Source organism: Cyprinus carpio, chromosome A13 (assembly GCF_018340385.1).
Source record: "Cyprinus carpio isolate SPL01 chromosome A13, ASM1834038v1, whole genome shotgun sequence".
NCBI lineage: Eukaryota > Metazoa > Chordata > Actinopteri > Cypriniformes > Cyprinidae > Cyprinus > Cyprinus carpio.
The window spans coordinates 13,019,366-13,043,019 of record NC_056584.1 but is presented as its reverse complement, the minus strand read 5'-3'; the positions used below and the strand labels follow the sequence as shown (position 1 = coordinate 13,043,019).

Sequence of the window (23,654 nt, the reverse complement as noted above, 5' to 3'; positions counted from 1 at the left end):
AACAAAATCCAAAACCTCTGGGAGGAACACGCTGCTGGCTGAAAATGAAAAGGAAGACTGAATGGAAAAGCCCTGCAAACACTGTTAAAAGCAGGGAGGATGACTGGATGGAGGGATTTGTGACAGACCCCCAGTGTGTGACTCAAAACACGAGGAGGGCCCTTATGTTTCCTTTTGACATCCAGTGCCACCTATTTAATCTTATTTTCCTCCAATGTGGAAAGGAACGGATGATGAATTCAATACAAGACCATTATTTTCCGCAGTATAAAAACACACTGTCCCAGCACACACACACACACACTTACACCTGCTGGCAAAAAGGCCGCCACAGATGGACTTCCTACTGAGAGCAGACAGAACGGGGTGGGGAAACAATACACTCCATTTTTTAATTAGAAAAACCAATCTCTTTCTTGCAGTGCCTGACCATCAACAATTAGTAGAAAAACTTATATCTCAAACAGCCGTGTTGCTGTGAAAAATTAATTTGCAGATTTACATCTTTTTTTAGAGCACAGTACAGTACACAAAACTTTAACGAGACTGTGACCTCAGATGGCTCTGAATAAGCCAGTCTGTTTCTGTACATGTTCTCATGTTCATCTGCTTACATTATGCATGCAGTGACCTCAACAGAATCAAGCATATGTATGAGTGTTTGTTTGGATTGGAACTATAATTTGTTTGTGGCAAAATATCTCTCTTTAAAGATCAAAACCAAAAGATGGCTACTTTCCAGGGCTAAAAAAACCCTCAATATTTTATCTGTCTTGTGATTATTTTCAATATATTGATATGATTTCCATTCGACTGGAGGAACCATCATTTAAATCAAACTGCCATTGCTGCAAATCATATTCAAAATGTACAATGCAAGTGAAATGTAGTTAAAATGATCAAGGCATGTTTGGGATAAGAAAGTTTTTTTTTTTTGAAAGAAGTCTCTTTTATTCAGGCTATATTTATTTGATCAAAAATACAGTAATACTGTAAAATATGTATACAATTTAAAATACCTATTTTCTATTTCGAAATATTTAAAAACTTAATTTCCAGCCATTACAGCAGTCTTCAGTGCCACACGACCCTTCAGAAATCATTCTAATATGCAGATTTGGTGCTTATTTAGTGTCTTATTATTATCAATGTTAAAAATATTAAGCAGTTGTGCCCTACTAGTTATCCAACAACTTTTGAAACACTCTAAATCTACCAACGCTTTAATAAATGGATAAAAATTGCTGCATTGAAAGCCAGGCTTTTAAAGCAAAGGAAAGAAGACTTCACCTGTAAGTCACCCAGGCTGATCTATAAATGGTTGGCTACACAAACGACAGAACAGCATAGTCACACCGCTACCTCCCTGTCATGTCTGTGACAGCTGCTCAAATGTCCACCAGTTGATCTGCTGAACAACCTCATTCTGAGCTGCCTGAAAACACAGATGAACTCAGCGAAAAGAAAGAGAGAGGCACTACAGGACAGGGAAGCGTTATTTCTAATATAAGAGGTAGAGAGAACAGTCCTCTAATTGGAGATTCTGGCCAAAATCTCTAAACAATGATGCCTCAAAACAGCAAGCACTAAGGGTTTGGATTCAAGAGAGAAGAGTGCCAGCCAGGACGGCACCCTGCTGGGTGAAAGGACGGCCAGAGACTGACTGATCCTACAATAAGCAGAAGTGACAAAAGAACCATTTGGTACCACTGACGCTACATGACACTCCAATATGGAGGATTAATGTTTTGATGGTCCGAGCATGCAAAGCCTTCCTTCAGCCTGCTGGTATTTCGAGAAGGAGAGGGGTAAAAAAAGAGTTTGTCCTAGTATAGTCTCAAAAAGACATGATAGTTCAGTGGGGTCTATATACACAACATTTTCACAAAACAATATGTTAAACAATCCAAATGAACTCTTAAACACAATCATGATTAATGCTCAACTCTTTATAAAAGCCATGAATTCCGTTACAGTCAGGTAAAGCAAATACATTGAGCTCAGAGACATGTGAAAAAGTTATGTAGACAAAACATGTAGACAAATCTTACATATAACATCCTATATACATGTACATAGAAAACCCACCTGAGACTGAATTTCTCACAATGACAGAGGTGCAGTGTGGGCTGTGAAATGAAGAGGCTCTGGAAGAACATGAGTTTCCATTGTTAAATGGTCAGGAGCAGCAACCTATTAAAACAAGAGACACTCTATAAGATTATATTGCCCAGAACAGCACTGTAACAGTCACATTCACTACACTCAACAGGGTTAATTAATGACATTAATGAAAATTTTTTGTAGTTTTCATGTATTGTTTTTCCCAGACAGTGGTGTACTTTACATGCAATGTTTGTTCTAGCTACCGGTCCTGGAAGTTCCTACTTATGTGATAAGAGCACAAGCTAACTACATGAATGCAACTTTTTTTCATTGAAGACTTGAATCATTGTCTCAAGTTCTCTCTGGGTAAAATAAATCCTTATGTTTTCAAATCGCTCTCGATATACCGATAGGTCTGCGCAGCAAAACTTCAAGTTGAACACACCTAATACAAGTATTTGTATCGATTCGCTTTGACCATTCTCTGTAGAGCCCACCTTCTCACACGCCATGATTAGTTGATTATGTACAATCCCTGTGTGCTATAATTGTTCAATTTAGTTTTTAATCATTACCTTCAGCAAGTATTAAAACAGGAAAACAAAGCCATCACCGGGATGTTTTAGGCAATATAGAAACCCTGGCCAGGACATATCCGGGAAAAAGAGGACGTATGGTCACCCTAGTTTATATCGAGCTTTGTGAGCCTGATCTAAACCAGGTTGGATTTGTTCGGTTTTGTCAACTCTAAACCTACTCTGAAACTTAAGAGTTTGTTCTGCTAGCTTCATGCAACAACAGGCCACTGGATTCTCATGAAAAAATAAATATTTAATACAATTACTCATTCAGAGGCATTTAGCACTCATATTGTTTTTGAAAAACTCGGATTGGCATATAGCAATCAGTTTTTCACAGAAGTAGCCTAAATCTTCTCAGGTTTGGCATGGGACTGTAGAAAGGAAACAGCCCAAGCTAAGTGACAAGGCTTGCCTCTGTTAGCAATGCAAAAATGCTCAATGCTCAGTCAAATCCCATGCTTTGTGAGAATGTTTTTTGTTGCTGTTGGTTTTTTTTAATAGATTTCTCAAACGATAAGTGCATTAAATTATTCTCCCTCATAATCGGTTCTTGGAACGTTTTCAAAGCACATGGCAAAACACAGTTCAGCAGCCTATAAACAACCAAATGCATGCCAGATTATGCCCATCAATTACTAACTCATCACGTCCAATTAAAACATCTGGGATTAAGGGATTCGTGATTATGATCTTAATCAATCCAAATAAAGCAGGTGACACCTGATGACCAAAAAGCACAAATACACAATCAATCAAATATTAAACATATGATGCAAACCCCTGGAAATGAAGAAATTAAGTTTCATGAAGACAGCATGGCATAGAAAATACGACTTTTCCTATTGTCATTCTCCACAACCTTGAATCTGCAATAATACAGTGCTCATTAATACAAGTGCTCATTAAACTTGGAAATGTATGCTTCAACTCTCAGCATCAGAGAGCAGCAGTCTCTTCAGGTGCACAATCTTTAAATGTAATCACGAAAAGCCCAGAGCCTGAATCGTGGTCCCTGCTCTCCTCACTATGTGCACACATACACACAAATTAGACTCTGTTCAATGAGCACTCTGCATTTCTATAGGAGCCCTGCAAGTCCCATTTGTTTACATGGCACTAATAAGTGTGCTTTAATGGAGGAGCAAAAGTGCCAACAATGAGTCCCTGTGTTGGGAATGAGGGAACGTCTCAGGTTCTGTTCATCGGTCCTGCATTACATATAACAGCCATTACAAAAACATAAACGGTCATGAAGCAAAAACAACCATTGCGAACAATTTATTAGTAGGGTTAAATTGGGGAAGATGCTCTCCTTAAGTAACAACAGGGTGATGATGAATATCCTATATTATTAATTAAGGTTGGGCTGACAGACGATGCCATCGTCCATGGCTGCTGGACATCATGATGTTAAGCTGCTGATGTGTCATACTTACAGGTTGTGATTCAGTGGAGCCAGCTGGTCCAAATAAACTGAATACGGAGCCATCTTTCAAGAGCATTTTGTGAATCTCACATTGTCTCCCTGAGATTAGAGAAGCAGTCATCAGTAAAATGACGGGAACAAAAAAAATATTGGGGTTGTACTGCTGTGAATTTTAACCACTGATTTTTTTACAGCCTCATCTAGGGATGCTCACATTAACCGTTTAACCATTAACTGAAAGTAAAAAAAAAACTGACAGATGAATACTATAAGTTTAAACTGTATTTTTTAAAGTATTTTATTATGTTAACCACACAAACAAGCTGTGTTTGAGGGCGGGTCAAGTTATTCGCAGCCGGCCAACGTAGAACATACGCGGGCATTATGCAAATGTGTTACTCTGTGACGTGTAGCTGTCACGGAAGTGGGATTCAAATTACTGACGACTCATTTATGCTGTTCAGAGTCAATTCGTTAATTTGGGAAACAATAAATTTATTGTGCATTTTTGCTTTATAACATGTTTTTTTACATTTACATACAGCTACATTACACACTGCATAAAAGGCAATATTCGAAATGCCATAATAGCAGCACTTTAAACAGTCGAGCGTGTTATGAGTGCTTCTCTTCATTTGCAATGCAACAGAAGTTGAGCAGTTTATTCCGCCAAGAGGCACTGAGACAGTATCTTGTCATTGGCTAACAGCATCTCTCATCTCATCCATCTGCCAACTGGAATTTCTGCTTGTCTTTGGTGATGGTCCAGACCAAAAAAACAGAACTCCTTCCAAAACGATATCCATGTGGGGCACAGAATACAATCATATTGGCAAACTACTATGAGCAGTGCATGAGTCGGCATTGGCTTAAATACCAAAACAGACGAAAAGGGAAATGAAAAAACTGTAGTGTCTAAAATACGCATGCAGAGCAGAGGGACACAAAAACGGTGGTGAATTTTCTCAGAGGAGTGGCTAATTCTTGCACACAAATGCTTGTTTTGTGCTTTTGATGGCAGTGCAATAAAACATGCATGCTACTCTACAGAGAGGAAGAGGCCAGTAAACAGAGAAGCTCATCACACTTTTCTCCCTCCTGTGGAGTGCTGCGAGGGAGCAAGAGAACGAGACGGAGAGAGAGCATAAGTGGGAGAGCGAGCTGTGACTGCTTGTTGCAGATCCTGCTGTTTATCCACCAGCCTGCCTCCACACTGCGCTCATTCAGTCTGAAACAAAGCCCGATGAGCCAAGACGCTCTGCTAGGAAACGCACTACAAAACAGGCACACCAGAGGGGAGAACAGAAATGGACAGAGAGAGAGGAGGACAGAGGGGGCTGAAAGACCGAGACACCATAGCTGAACAGAAGAAAACGAGGCTCTGAAGGAAACCAGCAGCGAAAAATAAAAGAAAAACAACATGCAACACTCTCAAATGTTTCAACAGCAACCACACTGAGACACTCAGTCACACTGAGTCATGCCGAGTGTGTTTTCTTGGCCCAGACACCTCAGGTAATGAGTAAGGAAGTCTCAAGAGGACGTGTTCTATCATTGGCTATGGGATGACCACCAAACTCAGCGTCGATTCAGCAGGGCAGCTGTGCACTGACAAAACAGGAGTAAAAGCATTATGAAATTGCTTGACAACAACCTGGGACAATAACAGATTACCACTATACCAAACAGTCATTCGTAGGCAATATGTGGCCCAAGTAACAACTAGCAATATTTTTTTCTGAATAAATTGACAGCCAGTGGAAGACAGGGCTCCACAAAGACATTCAGGCCAGCTACAAAAAATCTATTTATTAATATAAATACACGTCTCTTGCCTTTTTGACACATCAGCAGAATTTGCAGAAATTTTATCTAGCAGGCTCACACGGATGGATTTACTGAAATCACAAAAATGACTTGAAAGCATCAGTATGTGTTGAAAACTACAAACCATTACTGAGTTCATAAACATGTTTTAAGTCATGTTGGTACATCACAGCTCTATAATTTCCATCTTTTTCAGTTTAATAATATAGAAACTATTTTTAAATGAAATATATATAAAAATGAATATTAAAAACATTCTTTTGTGGTGGAGCTAGTAAAAAAGTCATACTTTTCAATTCACATCAAATAAATTATTCACACTATATAAACAATATCTTCACAGATAAAGAGAGGAGAACAATGAAAGAATTAATGTCAGTAAAGTCTATTGTTAAACATCAAGGTCATGGGTTTGATTACCAAGGACAACACATCTGACAGAATGAACACCTTGAATGGACTGCATGTCACTTTTGATAAGCGTATGCTGAATTGCAAATATAATGACATCTTCAAAGAGAGAACGAAAAAGTAATTTAATCTAAATCAATACGGAAAAAACCCCTGAAAACTCCGAATGAGAGACAGGATTTTTTTTTTTTTTTTTTTTTTTTTTTTTAGAGGAACCAGTTCCTCAGCACAATTTAACTTGTCTTTGTTTAATTATTTTTATGCATTTGTAAAAGGACAACCTACAGAGAAGAAAAGAAAAGAAAAGAACAAAAACAGCGCAGGAGTTCATGATTTCAAAACAGCAGGTCATTACTTGTGTGAATATAGTAAATGGTCTATTACAGGACACTACAGTCAAGCATTTCATTCGCATTTGTGATATGCTTTTATGGAAAAAATAGAATATAGTGCGTGAAAATTAATTATGTCATACAGACTTGAATGTTTAACCTTCCAGGAGCATTCAATCAAGTAGGCCTAGCTTAATTAACATTCATGAACCATGCCCTCACAACAGTAGAATTCATCTATTCTCATTTGATTAGCACACACTTAAGAGCGTATTCTTTTCAAACAAGGTGTACACGTAATTAATATTCATGAACAAAACCTTAGTCAAACTTGGAAATTACAGCATACTCTAATCAATATGAAAAAGCGGGAAGTAGTAGTTTATAAGCTCAACATAATATATTGCGTTACTTTCACTAGTAATTAACAAACTTTATGATTATTCTATACAATATCCATATATTCAGTATTCACAAAGTACTGATCTGTAACATAATGAAGCAATATATAATGGTTTTGTGAAAAACTGATGAGGTTATTATGAAGTGTTAACCATAACCAGACGCCAAGTAAAATATTAAAACTTTCTACTTATAAAAGGATAAGTTACTTATCATGTAATGTATTAAGAATATCTTATGTTTCTGAATTTTATGGCAATTCTTAATTCAGTTACTCAATACTTGCTTGTAAATGTTGTATTATGACATTAACATTACACTCATTAAAAACTTTACGTCCATAAAAATAATTAGGCTACACTTGGGGGGCATAAGTGCTGTTAAACAAGCATGGTAGTGCAAAGCCTTGTAGCAAAGATTTGGGAATTGACACACTAACTAAACAGAGTATGCAAGCAGCCTGTCTCTAATGATGCTAAATGAAGTCAACAGATGTATTCTCACATTCCTGAGTACAATAACAAAAACTGCTTAAAAAAACATTTACAGTAATCCAAGCATTTCACAGTTGTCTTTGTGTGTTCTTATATGCAATTACCCTTACAAAATACCCAACTCAACCAGGGCAAATTTATTTACAAGCAGGTACTTGACAGGTCTCTCTGTCTAAAGTAAGCCACCTGTTCTTAACACACATCTTCCCTTAACATTCATTCAAATCCCAAATGATGATGTAAGAGGCTCCTTTATTTGCAGACAAAGAGCCTACATATTTTTCTCTGGGATTTTAAGCAAGCACATTACAGCTCAAAACCAAACTGGATAATAAGACTGCTCAAGACTAGCATGCACTTTTATTGAAACTAGCAGTAAGACTGCTAAGCTTACACAAGCAATCAAATCTAAACCAGGCAATATTGTATACGGGGTGGGATCAAGCTGCATTTTCTTGAAAACTTCTAAGTGTGTTCCTAATGTCCCATACAGTGATTGCAGCCTACAGAGGCATAGTGTCATGAACTCCCCATTTCAGCAGAGCTCACCACCCCTCTAAAAATGTATAACTATAACAAACATTTGTTGCACACACAAAAAATAAATGCATAAAATAAAATAAAAATCACTGATTGAAAGCCCTATTGCTCTGTCAGCATCACCATGTAAAATCATATTGCAACACTGCACTGACATATCTGGCAGTTGTAATGGCCATAACTTGCAATGATTGATATTGACAAAACTCCTGAAATGTGTTCAAATCAAGTGCAAATCTAATCACATCCAAGTGATGTTAACTTAATATTGATTTCAAACCTAGAGGAAAAACCCTCAAAAAATTAAAATATAAAAATAAATAAATTTAACCACTTTTTACTTAATTAAAAATTAGTCAGTGTGGTGCTTAACATTTTCTTTTTCCTCTAAATTTTTCAAATGTCAAGAGATTATTCAGTGGGTTCACCTACCTCACCGACCAGATTCTAGTTGTCATATTTTTAGCAGTTTTTAGTCTTTCTGCAATCTTTCTCTCCCTGTCGGAGGTTGAATGAGTTTCTGCGAAGCCTGCCCATTAGGAATAACTTCACCTCAATGGATGTATTATATAATAAAGAGTTTCACTGAATGCTATTGGTTGCCTTGTTATTTTTTAAACACTATTTTAAACTACTTTCTAGGGTTAAATTCCGTATTTGCTTGCATTCATTAATATTCACTCTAATTTGCCTCTTTGCATTGGAATTTTAAGAAGTTTTCAATTTTAACCTTAAATAATATACCACTTGTAATAAAATAAATAAATTAGAAAATAAATTTTAAATGGTTATTCATGGATCATAATTATTGCACATCTTACTTGATACCAAATATGTCCTCAAAATATTAACTTAGTTTTAATTAACTAAAATATATTACATTTAAACCATTCAAACAATTTGAAAGCACAGAGTTGAATGGAAATATTCGGAGCTCCACCAACCATGTGACCGCATAGCTGTAAGATCAAAGCATGTCGCAACTCTGTTTTTGCATAACCTCTGATCATTGTCCCAAGATAAATAAATAAAACAAAACATCATAAACTACTAACAAATCAATATTAAATTAGAAAAACGTAATTTTGTTAAACTTTTAATAAATTGATATTAAAGTGTATGTTTCATGATTAAACATTAAACATGTTTTTTGATTACTACAATTTAATTTATCCATTAAAAAGCAGTCCAGAAAAATTAAAAAAAAAAAAAAAAAAGAACCAGAATCCAGAAAAAAAAAATAATTACAAATAAAATGGATTTCATGGGGCCCTACATCAAATTTAAGGTTGCACCGCACTAGAAAAATAACTAAGGAATCACAAAAGCCCTGCTTGCAATCCAACTGCCACAACAAAAAACTAAAACACTAACCAAAATACAGCCAACCAGTGTGGTGCTCTTATTTAGCCATGGAAACTCAAAATATATTGTGAAACACAACCACAGTACTTTATGTCTCAAGGATTCACTCTCTTCTGAAAAATTGAAGCAATGGTAAACGCTTATAGATTTCTTTTCTTTGAAGAGCCTATAGACATAAGTATCACTTTAAAGAGGAGAGCATCCCCAAAATGCTGAGCGTGTGTGAAGTCTGAGTAATAACGTTCTGTATCTCAGCAGTCAGAAAAAGTGCACAGCAATTGATTTAACTCTTGAAACATTATCCGGAATCAAATGAAGCCTTACAGAAATAAAGTGTGGAAAATGAAGCCGTCAGTAGGCATACAAACTCAGATGAAAAAAAGAGGAAAATAAACCATGGGATTGTGTTACCCTTTGAAAGAGGACTTAAAGACACAGATTAGTGAATCTTACTATGATTCATGTCAGGGTTTCACAAATGAAGGTTCATTCAATGATTTGGGAAATTGTGTTGGAAATGTACATGCTGAATGAATACGAAACTATAATTTAATTAAAATTAAACTACTTTTTTCATTTTTAATCTCATTTAAATTGAAAAGAAATTGCAGATAAAATTAATAAAGAAAATAAACACTGAAAGCATTTCTCATAAGCACATTTGGGAGCCTCTGTACGAGACAAAAGGAAAGCGAAGTTTCCATGCCGTTCTAATTGTGAAATTGTGATGCACTATGCCACGTATCATTTTGCAAGAGATGATACAAATATTGGAAGTTAAAATGCACAACAACTACAAAGACATACACAGTCATTTGATTCAGGACAAGCAGAGGAGGAGTAAAACATGAAATGCAGCTGTCTCACTGAATTCAATATCTCTCTACCACACTGAAATGTATCAAATCTCAGAGGAATATCTGACCTTGAATTGAAGACAAGTTTAGTGCATTCAAATCAGTTCAGCTATTGCTTGATTGCTCAATAATTGAGACAGAATGTCCAGAATGTTCAATGCCTTGGTGTTCTTGGCAGTAAATGCACACAGCCATACAACATATCAAGTCCCTTCCACTGAGGTAAACGTGGTCAAAGAGACCTTTTACAAACAGAAATGATGTGAAATACAAACGAAAAAACATTTTGCATTAAGGAAGACTTTTTCAAAAGATGAACAAACAGACTTCTTCAAGCCAAGCATGAAGACTAAAGTGAGACAGGGGCATCCTCTTGAAAGATTAGAAGCGCTGCTCTGTGTAGCAGCCCCTGTGTACAAGAGCTCTTGATGAGAAGGCTGAAAAACCCTGAAGAGATTAGAACAGCTAATCTTCCGCTGCTACTTCAAAAATGTTGTTTTTCGGAATCCTTTGATCTCTCGTTTACAGATAATTGAATCAATCTACCATTTCTTTAACCTAAGGGGTAAACGCATTCTAAAGGTGCACTACCCACCTCTTTCGTTTCGTCTGTGTTGACTGATTAATACTGGTCTGCGGCAGACTTTCATTAGCATGCATTTCAGATGGGACTCTTTCATTAAAATGCATTTCAGATGGGGATGATGATACACATTTATATACATATCAGATTATTTGTTATGGTATTAGTCTGGATATTCACAATATATCATCTTCAAAAAATATATAAATATAATTCCACGGTAAGATGGAAGCGCTACAAGTAATGGCGCTTTCCACCTCGTTTTTTCCTCAGATGTGTGATAAGATTGGATAGCGACATGGCACAGGATGGATCACTTAAGTGAGCTGCTGGAAAGCACAGTGCAGGCCGCTAAACCCATGTGACCCATTTGACTTCTGCTGTGAATGTTCTACATTAAATCCCTATGGAAGAAGTCAAACATCACAAACAGCCTGGCATTCAGAACAGAGCGGGAAATCTGACCTTGTTTGCCTTAAGATTTTCCAAGAGAGGACTGAAATCATTAAGGGCCTGATGAAAAGAAAACAATATCTGTTCAAGGGGGGAAAAAATCACTTGAAGCACATGCAGTACCAACTCAGTAGTGATCATCTACTCGTCACTCTAAAAAATGAAGACCCTTTGTTGGAATATATGGTTCTACAAAGAACCATTAACATTCATGCAACTTTTCACACTCTGTGGGGAAGTCGTGGCCTAGTGGTTAGAGAGTTTAACTCCTAACCCTAAGGTTGTGGGTTCGAGTCTTGGGCCAGCAATACCACGACATGATGTGCCCTTGAGCAAGGCACCAAACCCCCGACTGCTCCCCGGGTGCCGCAGCATAAATGGCTGCCCACTGCTCCGGGTGTGTGTTCACAGTGTGTGTGTGTTCATTGCTGTGTGTGTGCACTTTGGATGGGTTAAATGCAGAGCAAGAATTCTGAGTATGGGTCACCATACTTGGCTGTATGCCACTTTCACTTTCACATCTGTCCTGCCACAGTTTCGTAATGAACCAAAAATATTTTTACACTTCTCATAATAACCTAAAATGTCTTTGACATTGTGTTTTGTTCCATTGCTTTTGCAAAGAATCTGTCAAATGAACTAAAAGTGAAAGTGCAATATGTTTCAAAGCTCTGCATGTTTCAAAGCAGCAAACTCCATCTCTCCATGTGCTGTGCATTTAATGTGTAAATGCAGCAGGCACCAGTTATGCATTATTTTCACATTCGCATAATTTCCAACATTTTTGTGGACAGATAATTACAGTTTTTCACCAGTTTTTCATGACGCACACTTGTAAACCTGTGTTTACTAAAACAGCAGGTTTCTGCCAATAACAAGTCATTCATTTTTTTCAAGTAAAGAAATTAAGAGAAAAGTACTGTAATTTTCCTATTGTAAAGTAAAATAATATAAGTATTATAAAATATTCATTTCTCACTTACATTTTCCAGTTCAGTTGTATTACAATAGTATTATTATACTGTCTTAGTGATAATACTACTTATAATAATATAAAAGTATTACAAATCCATGTTTATATTTTAACTTCAAATAACAGCTATGTATATCCAAAAGAATCATTAATAGATTTCAGCATCATCACTTATCTTAGTACACACTTGTGAAAAGAGTCACAAACTTCCACTCTTAAATTATAACCATTCATAATTCATCATCCACTGATCCATTGATCTCTTCAATGCCATAACCTGTGAAGATAACCCAGCTAATTGATGCCCCACAGGCTTGCAGATGAAGGACGCTTATATCTCTGCTGGGCTGGCAATCAGCTCAGAACTGATCTGATATTAAACTAGCATGGCATTAATACTTGCACCTCTTGACCCCTGCCATGCAACGATCCCTGCAGCATCCCTTTTTATTAATAACAAGAGCTATTTAGGCTCAGCATACTGATCTGCTGTTAAAGACAAGAGGAAGACTGGATGATTGGACGTTTGCATCTGCCTCTTGACTGCCTTAAAAGAGACTCTGCATGGGTACATGAAGCAAATTATTTACCACTCTGGGCTCGTTCTCAGGGCTTCAGACAGCGCACCCAATCAAAGCTGCAACAAAAGTCTTTCAAACATACTAAACTGACAACTGTAGACTGCGAGTATTTGTCATGGTAGCTTGAATTTTGAAAAAAAAATAAAAAATCTCTACACTGAAAAATATTTGTTGTAGAAAATTCACTTAAAAATTGCCAGTAAATTTCACAAATAATCCCAAAGAAACTGCAACTAGCATATTAAATGTGAAATTTTTCAAGCTGTGCTTAACTGTGGGTCCTAAAACCCAATTTTTAACCCTGGGTGAAGGTACATTACACACTTGTAATTTAGAAGTGGGGTGAGCAGCAGCGTTTTTTATGTTATGTTACGGCTAGATAATTAGCAACCAACAGCCAACCGTGTGCCTTGGTAAGTCAATGAAGCACTGCTTAACATATAAGCAGTGATTTCAGAGCAAATGGTTGATGGAAAACATGTGAATTTGTGTTAAATGGAAACCGATTCATTCTTACCTTTATATTTCGAAAAGTCCATTATGGAAAACGTGCTAGTACAGTTGGCAATATATAATATTCAGATGCGCAACACTAGAGCCTTTATGTAAACATGTACTGCGTTTGTCAATTCAATGTAACAGACACTCCGGATACGAAATTTAGAACATTAACCTGGGGTTTTGTAATATACAGTGTGAAATATCAACTGATGAATGTCCAGGATTATTTGTTAACCCTGGGTATGAGCAGCATGAAACATGAAACAAGGTAACTCGATATTCTGTTTAGCCAGTGGCTAGAATGACCCAGGGCCAACTATTTCAAGTGTGAAAAGTCCTTTTGTTTTATTTACAACTTTGAACAATACTTTTTACAGTTTACTGGAGTATACAGCGGCCTCAGTCATTTTTATTCAAACACTAAAATACTTATTTTAACACTTACAGTCAGTTCTTCAGGAAAAAAAATAAAAGTACAAGATTCATATTATTACTGATGTTGTTATTGCTATTATTACTTCTGCAGTCTTCATAACTATTAGTTTGAAGAACTCTTCATGTCTTCAAGCATTCTTTGAGTGCTTCCTTCATTGCATGGCTCGATCAAGCTGCAGAATTCCCTCCGTGTCGACATCCCTCTCTGATTTCCCCGTGCTCCACAGGACCTGACTCAGCTCCCTTAAGATTAAACGGACTGAAAAAAAAAGTCAGATCCCCTATATTCTGTTCTGTTCTTTAGTGGAAAGTGACAGTAGACTCAGTAGATTCACATTATCTATGCAAAAAAGGGTGCATTTCATGTACACAACACAGCTTTTATCGAGCACTAACATTACAAAATGTTCATGTGATTACAAACTTACAGACCTAGGCTGCAAGTTCAGTTAAACAGTCTTTCCAAAGGTCATTCTGAACTAGTGAGCGAGTAATACTATATGCATGCAATTAAGATACAGGAGTGAAATTAATACCAGCTTTAGGGAGATGAGGCTAAAGAAAAGAGCCTGGTCATTTGAAGTCATTAAACTAATGGGATTCTGGGTTCTTCTCCGGCTCTATTGAAACATAATCCAAGTCTTGTCCCACTTTCCGTTACACCCATAAAAAAAGTCTCAGCATGGGAGCCACCCCAGGCCCAGCACTCATTTGCAAATTATCTCAGACAATTTATAATGTTCTTGGGACAGAACCAAACTCATCTTCAACTCACAATCCAATGCTAATTGGGTCATGGATGTGGGGACTCGGCTAGCTGAGTTATGGGTGATGTTGTGGCATATATGTGTCCCGTTTTTAAACTTTTACACCACAGTCTGCACGAGAAACAGGAAAAAAAAAAAAAAAAAAAGAGGACAAACAAAAGCTCAAGACACTCAGGTGTAAAATCAAGCTTTTTACAGACATTATCAAACTTGATCTGTTAGTCTTCAATCCAATATTAAAAAAGGCCTCATGATGGAGAAAAACATTGTATGATCATTCATAAAAATCTCTCCAAATTCTGTGTGGGCAAAAAAAAAGACAAGTCAAGGATTGTTTTCAATTTGACAATCCAAGTATCACTAAATCACAAGTCACTGAGATCAATTTTAGCAATCCAATCTCAATAATCTTTAAAAAAAAATGATAACTGAGATTAAGAATGAAAACGTATATAGTATCATTTAACATCCTTTCCTTATAATTCAATATTCAACAAGCATAATGCGTAATACAGAAATCTTGCATTTTACCCAACACATACGAAAGCTCAAGAGACATCATGGTTGTAAAAAGCCAACATGATCCACAAGTCTTCCATGCAAAATTGCCTAAGGATAAAGAAAATCATTTTAGGATCACTCATAAAAATCTCTCCAAATTCCTTGCAGGCAAAAAAGGACAAGCCAAGGAGCGTGTAAAGTTTAAAAGCAACCTTACTATCTCTGAATCACTTCAGTTACTGAGAAACACTTCATTTGTTATCCAACTTTTGATCATTAAACATATATAAAAATGCTAACTATTACTTGAAAATCGTTTCCTTATTCAATATTCCGAGAGCAGAATACATGATACAGACGCTACACAAACGTACATGGGTTGTTTTATCACGTTCTGTGACACCTTATACATCTAAAATGGTTTTAAACGGCATGTTGCACATTCTTGCGTAATTAGCAAGCACAGAGAAACAGGAGATTTTTTTGCACTTTTAAAATTTCCTAGAAAGGCTATTAAAATAGTGGAAAACAAATTAGATATACACACACTCCCTTAAACGTTTACATGATTTTTAAACTAAATCTTAGTAATAAAAATAGACAAGTTATAAGTTAACCCACAAATACAGAGGTGTCTTTTCTTAACGCAAGATCCAAATATGATCAAAAATACCCAAACAATCCGTCATGCAGACAAATTACTAAAAACACCCAAAGGGGTCAAAGCACTACAAATCCAAGAGCATATTCTGTTAACGCTCAGCTAGAGCAACTCGCACTGAATTCTTATTTTAAAGAGATTTTCAAAAACAACACAGCTGAGCACCTGAGATATTCTCGCCTCACCTTATTAAAAGTGAACACAACACTGACTGAAGCCCATGCAAAATTCATTACAGCCCAAAACGAGTCTCTATGGCACGATCTGGCAGAGCAGCTCGGATTTTCTATGGACTGCGTAAAGGTGCCAATGCAGACTCAATCTGCCCATGAAGTCTCACAGAAACACATGCATTTAAATGTAACAAGAATCCCGCTTTGCTTTTGTCCCAGCTGCGCTGAAACTCAAACTTACACACGCTCTCACACACCCTGACCCTGTTACTGCACATCAAGACTGTGTAAAGAGCAGAGAAGCGGTGGTTTGTGTATGTGTTTACTCACTAATATCACCTAAACACTTTCTGGATGTGTACATGGAAATCAGTGACTATTCAAAACTTCCACTTAACTGCAAACTCAACTCCACCGCGACTCAAACTGTTTCTTCCGCGGCTAGACGCAGCCTTTATACAAACAGCCGAGCTCGGAGAGAGGGAAACGACACGGTTTTTTTTTTTAAATACAGCAGTGTATTTGAAAACTAAAATGAGTTTTAAATGAAAACATGTTGAGAAGTCGCTCCTCTGATTTTCCTCAGAACGAGGTTAGCGCGGCTAGCCGTAGCATTTCTTCAGTTCCGAAGAGGCAAAACCGCGGTTGCTTTGAAGAAAACACAAGCCGTGACTCACCGATATAGTTTTCTTTGATACAGCTATCCGTAACGGCTCCGCAAAGGTTTAATAAGTTTAAAAATGCGAGGGGAACTCAAACTCTCGTTGACAGCATCACTCTCTGAGCCGCCATCTTCACTCTGCTGTGATGCTGCTGTTGGCTCGAGACGCTCTACCTACCGACAACTCCGGAACAAACCAAATCAGTCCGCACGATGGGGGGAACCTCCCCCGTTCACACATCCTACCTGAAGTGATTTGAGTAAACTGCTTACCATAAACTTAAATGTATAATGTAGCATTGACACATAAATCATGTGCAAGTGTCATCTGGCATCTAAACGAACTCCGTGACTGAATAAGTAAAGAATGTCAGTTTTGTGAATGTCAGTTACTCGTGTTAACCAACCGGAATCCCCGACAGACCACAACATTTCAGCAGTTTCGATATTTAACCTTCTAGCGCCCCCAGGCGATAAAACCCCCCTCGGTACAACGTTGGTTCTCTCCAGGTCGAGGTCATTTCTGACACTTCTTGTGAATTTGATTAGATCTGATGAACCCACCACTGATATAATCTACCGGTCAAAACTTTGGGGTCAGTAAGAGAAAGAAATTAATACTTTTATTTAGCCAGGATACATTTATCAAAAGTGACATTAAAGACAATTTTAAAAAATATTTATATTTTAAATGCATTATTAAAACTATTGACAAGAATGTGCACCAAATCAGTATATTAGAATGATTTCTGAAGGATCATGTGACTCTGAAGTAATGGCTGCTGAAATCACAGGAATAAACTACATTCTAAAATATATTAGAATAGAAAACACTACTTTAAATGTTAATATTTAATGCATTTCATATCATTTCATAATATTACTGTTTTTGACCAATTAAATGCAGCCTTGTTTTTCGATCAAAAACTTTTAAACAGTCGTGTATATAATGGTTAGAACAACATAAACAGACAAACTTTTTCTCTTAGTGTTTTGATTGATCTTTATTAAGTAAATTCTACATTTTTAATATTGCTTTGTTCCAATTTAGTTTTCTCTTTTCCCCATTTATTCTAGATTACACCCTCTCGCAATCAGCACAATTTATATATGCATTTATATAGATTTTTTTGTTTGTTTGTTTTTTTTTTTCCCAACCAAGCTACACTTGAAGAATACAAAAATATCACAGTACATTTTCTACTCAGTCACTCTCCACTAGCGAGTTCCAAGCTGGGGCCGATGCTGGACACACGGGAATCTGGCAGTGACATTTAAAGACCACTCAACTAATGTTAGACGGAGGGGAGCAGTTAACCCATTTTAAAACGAGAACAGAAAAATTAAATTGTGTGGTTCGACTAAACCTCGGAAATATTAATTTGCACAGATACCAAAGTCTATTAACGGTATCAGAAACATCTAGAATTCAAACATAAAAAACCCCGATTTAAACGACATGAAGCGTGAATTATTTTTGACTGAAGTCGCCGCTGATGCCTTAAATTTCAAAAATTAAAGCGGTGTAATCTGGTCCAGCCAGACTTCTCTGTTCCAGCACTCAAGCCACCAACATCTGACCGGAAAAAGGAACTCGCAGAGCAGTCAGTAATAACATTCTTCCATTCTTCATCCTGCTCTGTGCAGACACACCATACTATACAAAATCTTAAAAACAAAAGAAAACAAAAACATTGAAGAATCCTCACCCGTACTTTGATTATGGTTTTATAATAAATGTCTCTTTTATTCTTTTGAAGTTTTGTTTTTATTCTCCTCGTGTTTACAATGCCTTCCACTATCCAACGTTGAAATCCTTTATGCCCGAAGGAGGCTCTGTTCTCCAGGGTAGAGGAATGTTGCAGAATAAGTCTGACATTTAGTGTTTTTGTTTAAATGTGAACCGAACATCAACATAGCAAGTGAAAACCCCCGTATTAACCATCTAAATGAACTCAGGGGATCACAAAGCACAGAAACCAATGAATGAAAGATGTTAGGACTCATAGATAAAACATAGATAGCCATTAAATTACTCGACTGAACACACCAAAAAAAGAGAACAGAAATAAGATCAGACACAACAACTCGACAAAGGAGGGACCCATTGACTGGAGATATTCACATGCCCCAGTCTCTCTGTACCACATTCTCGTGACTTCAGGGCCTGAAGGACTAAATGTGCGGCCATGTGAGTGGGCTTGTACAGGAAGTCATCATGGCTACACTTCCTATCAAGGGGAACGGAGAGTGCTGCGTGTCGGATTGAGCTGTGTTAGTGGTCTGTGGGGAAGATAGCTGCAGGAGATTGGGCGTCTCTGTCCCCGCTGGTCTCTAGAGCAGTCAGGGTGAGAAAGTGGCCATCTCCAACGAGATCCGCTGCCATAGTTCTTTAGTCTGTTTGCCCCTCTTTAGGTTCTGTAGCACGTCATTGAACTGCATCATGCCAACTGGTGTCAGGCAAAATGCTCCGCGGGCACTTCGGATGATGTTCACGAAGTCGTCGTAGTCCGCAGGAGTCAGATGGATCAGCCTATGGTGGATATACTGGAACAAACATAAACAGACAGCCAATGAAGCAGCTGGACATGAATTCAGTCTTTCAACAATGGAGACTGTTCCAATGTCGTTTTAGTTACAGATTAGTTTTTAATTTATGGACATCTCGATTTTCTATTTACATTTTGGTAATGGGTAAGTTTAGTAATCAGTTGAGGAATAAATGTTAACGAGTTAGGTATAAAATATGGTTATATGCATCTAATTAAACCATTTGAGCCAAATATGTCAAATGTACAATGAATAAGTTTTTTTGTAATCATTATGAATTGCAGTTAGCAAGCCTTTAGTAATGTCACACATTTCTAAGTGAAACAGAGCACGTAAGGGGACATAGTGATGAAAACGTGAGATGGATGGGAAAATTGTTCATGCTTTAACTTACAAAACTGTTACATTGCCCAGATAAACTATAAAGGCATTTCATAGTGTCTGCAAAGATTTCGATTTTAAATAAATGCTGTTCTTTTGACCTTTCTATTCAACAAAGAATAAGAATTCTCTTCCACAAAAATATGAAGCAGCACAACTGTTTTCAACACTCACAATAAACATGGTTACAAGCTTCTCAGGGGAACACAATAGTTCTGGTGATGGAAGAAAACACAACATTTTTATACTTTTGCATTTCCTTGAGAAAATGTGTTCCAAAGTTAAAAGTTTTGCAAGCAATTCAAAACTTCTGAAATATAATTTTTTTCATCTCATCTCATTATTTTCCATCACCAAGTCACCCCTTAAAGGCTCCATAGAAATAGGACATTTAATGGGAAAAAAGACTGTTTTAAAGGAACTTTAAATGGAAAAATCACAAATATTTTTTTGTTGTTGTTGGAATGAAGTGGAAAAACATGGAGCTTTTAAGAGCTCAAAGCTGGACGAAAGAGATTTTAAAGATAGATACACGTTCAACTGCAGATTTGTGACAATGTAAGTAAATATAATATCGTTTCATTGTTTCAGCTGGAATTTTACTTTTCTTAGCAGAAGCTTTAAGCTAATCTACAATATAAAACAATTTAACTAACTCAAATCAGTATTTCATTATGCATTTAGTTTGCAAGATGATGAATACATAAATACAAGAATATATATTTAATAAATAAATAACTAAATAATACATGCCACTTACTCTGGGGTTTTGAGTTCACTTTAGTTTCTAGTTCTAAATGTATTTACTTGTCGTTCAACAACATTTCATTACGGTCATGCCTTTTTGATCTCCCTGTGAAAACCTGGACCCGTTTTAATAAAATGTAAACAGGTTATGAAGCGTCATGTCCCCGGATGTTTATAGGGACACGCAGCATATGGAGTGCATTTCCCACCAGCGACGTATGAAATGACTCTGTGACAGTCTGGGTAGGTTTCTGCTCGAGTACAGCCTCTCTCTGTCCCTCGTCTCATTATCCACGCATGGAGAGAGTGGATTACAGCTGGCACTGTCTCCCTTTCACATTTACCCAACATTCATTTGCAAAGATTTACAGTGGCAGACATATGGTAGAGTCTCTCCTTGATCTGGGCATTTTAACATTTAAGGCCACCCCAAGAGTGGCCACTTGCGCAGACATGTGCGTTGTTTGTCCATGCGACAACTTGAAACCTCTTTGAAATAGCAAAATAAAGCCTCTGAGCCGGCTAGCAGGTAACTGTAAGAGCGTGTCTGTGTGTGCGAGGGAGAGATAGCATGTGTGCGCCCTTGGCTTTGGGCTGTCACAGTGTGTTTGTACTCTCTCATCAGTATGCTACATCCTGTGAACAGACTCAGGCTTCCCTCTCTAGCTTTTAACACTCCAGAATTGTTCATGCACAATTTATATTCAGTGTGGGCGACAATGCCATCACAATCCAGCCTGGGCACCACTCGAATGCTCTAAAACCCTACTCAAATTCTCTACTTGAAACTTGAAACTAAGTCTAACGAATATGAAAACGAACTTTGAGATGGCTGCACCGCATTCAATACAAAACGTCAGCTGTGACGGATTGTCTCATGTGTTAGAGTGTAATTTTAACTGCTTCTGTCAGTGGAAGAATGCATGTTGCTCCTTGCTCCTCATCCTCATCATCAGGGTACGGATTTATTTCAGCATTTCATCTAATTAGGGATGTTATTAGTAATAATGTCAGTATGATTAGTTCCCCATTTGTGAGTCTGTACCTGTAAGTAGGCCTGCTGGCAGCGCTGCACGAGCTGGTGGAAGGCTGGAGTGCGGAGGTGTGCGTGGATATGTGCAGGGTTTAACCTCTGCAGAGCCTCCATAATGATCTCCTGCAGGACAAATGGACTAAGAACACCTTTCGCTGCCCCCACACAAAACTGGTACACGTGGTTCACACCTGAGGAGAGATACAGACAGAGGGAGAAGATTCTAAAATTAATCTCTAATGCATTGTGTTCTTTTTTAATTCTTAAGTTTCTTTAAATTGATTTAGAATTTATTATTCTGATTATCATATAAATCAGTCCAAAAAACACTGTCAGTAAAAAACAACCATTTCAATATGGTCTTTTTCTTGCCCATCACTGCATTGCTTTGCTTGTTTAATTTACATTTCCCTTTTTCCCCAGATACATAAAATACAATGAGCCTACAAGTCCAAGATGGAATATCTCTATAGCCTAACACCTCAGTAAATTTGAGAAAGACCATCATTATGAATAATTTATTCATAAATCAAACCCAGACCGGATATTTTATTGTGGTAAAGTAGTTTGCATTCTTTATATGGTGAAATGTAATTATCATCGAAGCTCAGCAAGTGAAAAATCACCCACAACTTAAACTCATTAAGTGGCAGAAATGTACTTTATGGATGTAGATTACATCCATCAAATCTGAGGTAAGTTGTCATATAATATGATTAATCTTATATTATTGTATTGTATTTTCATTTCCTGTGCATTCTGATCCAATTTGAGAAAATACAGAACAGAAGGGCCCAAATTTTTTACTACAATGGGCAAAAATTAAAACTTGACTGAAGGCTGTGGGCTGAGAGTATGTTATTATTATATCCAAATACATTAAAATTTAAATTTTTCAAAATAAAATTCAATAATATTCTCTACATTTCAATGCAAAAATAAAACAGAAAATGTTCAAACAAAAAGATAAATTATATATGGAGATGTGCTTCAATTTAATATTTACACAAAGGCCTGTTATTTAGTTATCTCGGAACTGAAAGCATTAACAAAATTAGGCCATTAAATATTCTGATCAATCAACAGACCTGTAATTTCATTTGCCAAGTTGCAATGTAAGTGTGCTGACATTTAGGAATTAAAAAGCAACTTGGATGTTTCACCATACTTGTTTGTGTTAGTGATGTTCCAGACTAAAGTAAGTGGAGTATCTAGAGTAAAAAAAGGGATTTTTGAAAGTTGGAGGGCTGGTGGAGTGATAACGCAGAGGAAACTGCTGTCAGTTCACTCACACAGTCTGTACTAGTCCATGCTTGGCAAATACAGTTTAAAATGAATTTAACCTAGAATATCCCTTTAAAGGAATGATGTGCAGGTGTATGTCATTAACATTGGCTTAAGCTATTCATATATTCCAGTGGGGACCATAAGCAAAGCAACAAGACATACACTACAGTGTTTCCCACAGACTTGCACTCTATGTGTGGCGGAAATATAGGCTAGAAAACTGCAGACGGGCTGATTGATTGAAAATGCTAATTAATTCTCTGCCAGCAGGAGGCGCTTTAGGAGCAGCAGAAATATAACGGTTTCCCCGGAAACAGCTTTATCAGGCATTATAGGAAAGATTAAATGAAAATGACAAAAACTTTTCTGAAGACAGTCCGTTCCCTTCAAAGATACATTCATATAAAACCCCTGTGCTGTGGTGCTTATGTTTATTCAACAAAGTCAAAGCCTTTTGGAAAATCTATTTGTTGGCGGTCAGTGTTGATATTGTTGGACCACCACAAATAAATCAATGTATTGGAAACACTGCACTATTCATTTCATAAGATGACTAACCTGAACTTGGCAAAATATTGTCTACTTCTACATTTTCAATTTTAGGCCCATGAAAACTGGCAACATGCTGTGATCAGCATGGGATAAAGCTCAGAGTTAGAGGAAAGATATCAAGATGTCAATAACTCTGCTGGAGACAGCTGTTAAATCACCTCTCCTCTCTTGTCCGCTGAAGGCAAGGGAAACTGTCAACACATCATTTGCAGTCTACTTCCAGCTATTATAGCGGGTAACAGCAAATGAAACAGGACTTTAAAAAAATTGATTTTTTAGAAGATATATTGCAAAGATATGTGGGCATACCAAGACGCGCAGCCAAGCCCAACAGCCATTTGACGTCTTCAGTGTACGGGGGGCTACGGGAAAAGTTGTTTGGATGATCGTTGTGGGCCCTCCTTCCCAACATCTCCAAGGCCAGCATGCCTAAATGAGGACAGGAAGATTTCACCATTAACACTCTGTTCTGAA

At 37.2% G+C, this 23,654-nt stretch overlaps 2 protein-coding genes across 9 annotated transcripts in view; both read right to left on the bottom strand.

The window, feature by feature from the left end:
* LOC109096900 (bifunctional heparan sulfate N-deacetylase/N-sulfotransferase 2-like) overlaps nt 1–16,825 on the bottom strand; it is a 98,150-nt gene extending 81,325 nt beyond the window's left edge. For 5 of the 8 annotated variants that reach the window (XR_006161494.1, XM_042768836.1, XM_042768835.1 and 2 more), the window contains exons 1-2: nt 16,647–16,825; nt 2,089–2,193 (exon numbers count right to left, since the gene is read on the bottom strand). The gene's annotated coding sequence lies outside the window, so the exon portion shown is untranslated. The remainder of the gene's footprint in view (nt 1–2,088; nt 2,194–16,646) is intronic. The other 3 variants (XM_042768838.1, XM_042768839.1, XM_042768840.1) reach the window with 1 other exon arrangement.
* A 782-nt stretch (nt 16,826–17,607) lies between these two features.
* LOC109069407 (zinc finger SWIM domain-containing protein 8-like) overlaps nt 17,608–23,654 on the bottom strand; it is a 32,433-nt gene continuing 26,386 nt past the window's right edge. Inside the window, exons 24-26 of the mRNA XM_042768833.1 lie at nt 23,490–23,609; nt 21,354–21,532; nt 17,608–19,177 (exon numbers count right to left, since the gene is read on the bottom strand). Coding sequence (XP_042624767.1) covers nt 18,974–19,177; nt 21,354–21,532; nt 23,490–23,609 — 503 coding nt within the window. The 3' untranslated portion in view covers nt 17,608–18,973. The remainder of the gene's footprint in view (nt 19,178–21,353; nt 21,533–23,489; nt 23,610–23,654) is intronic.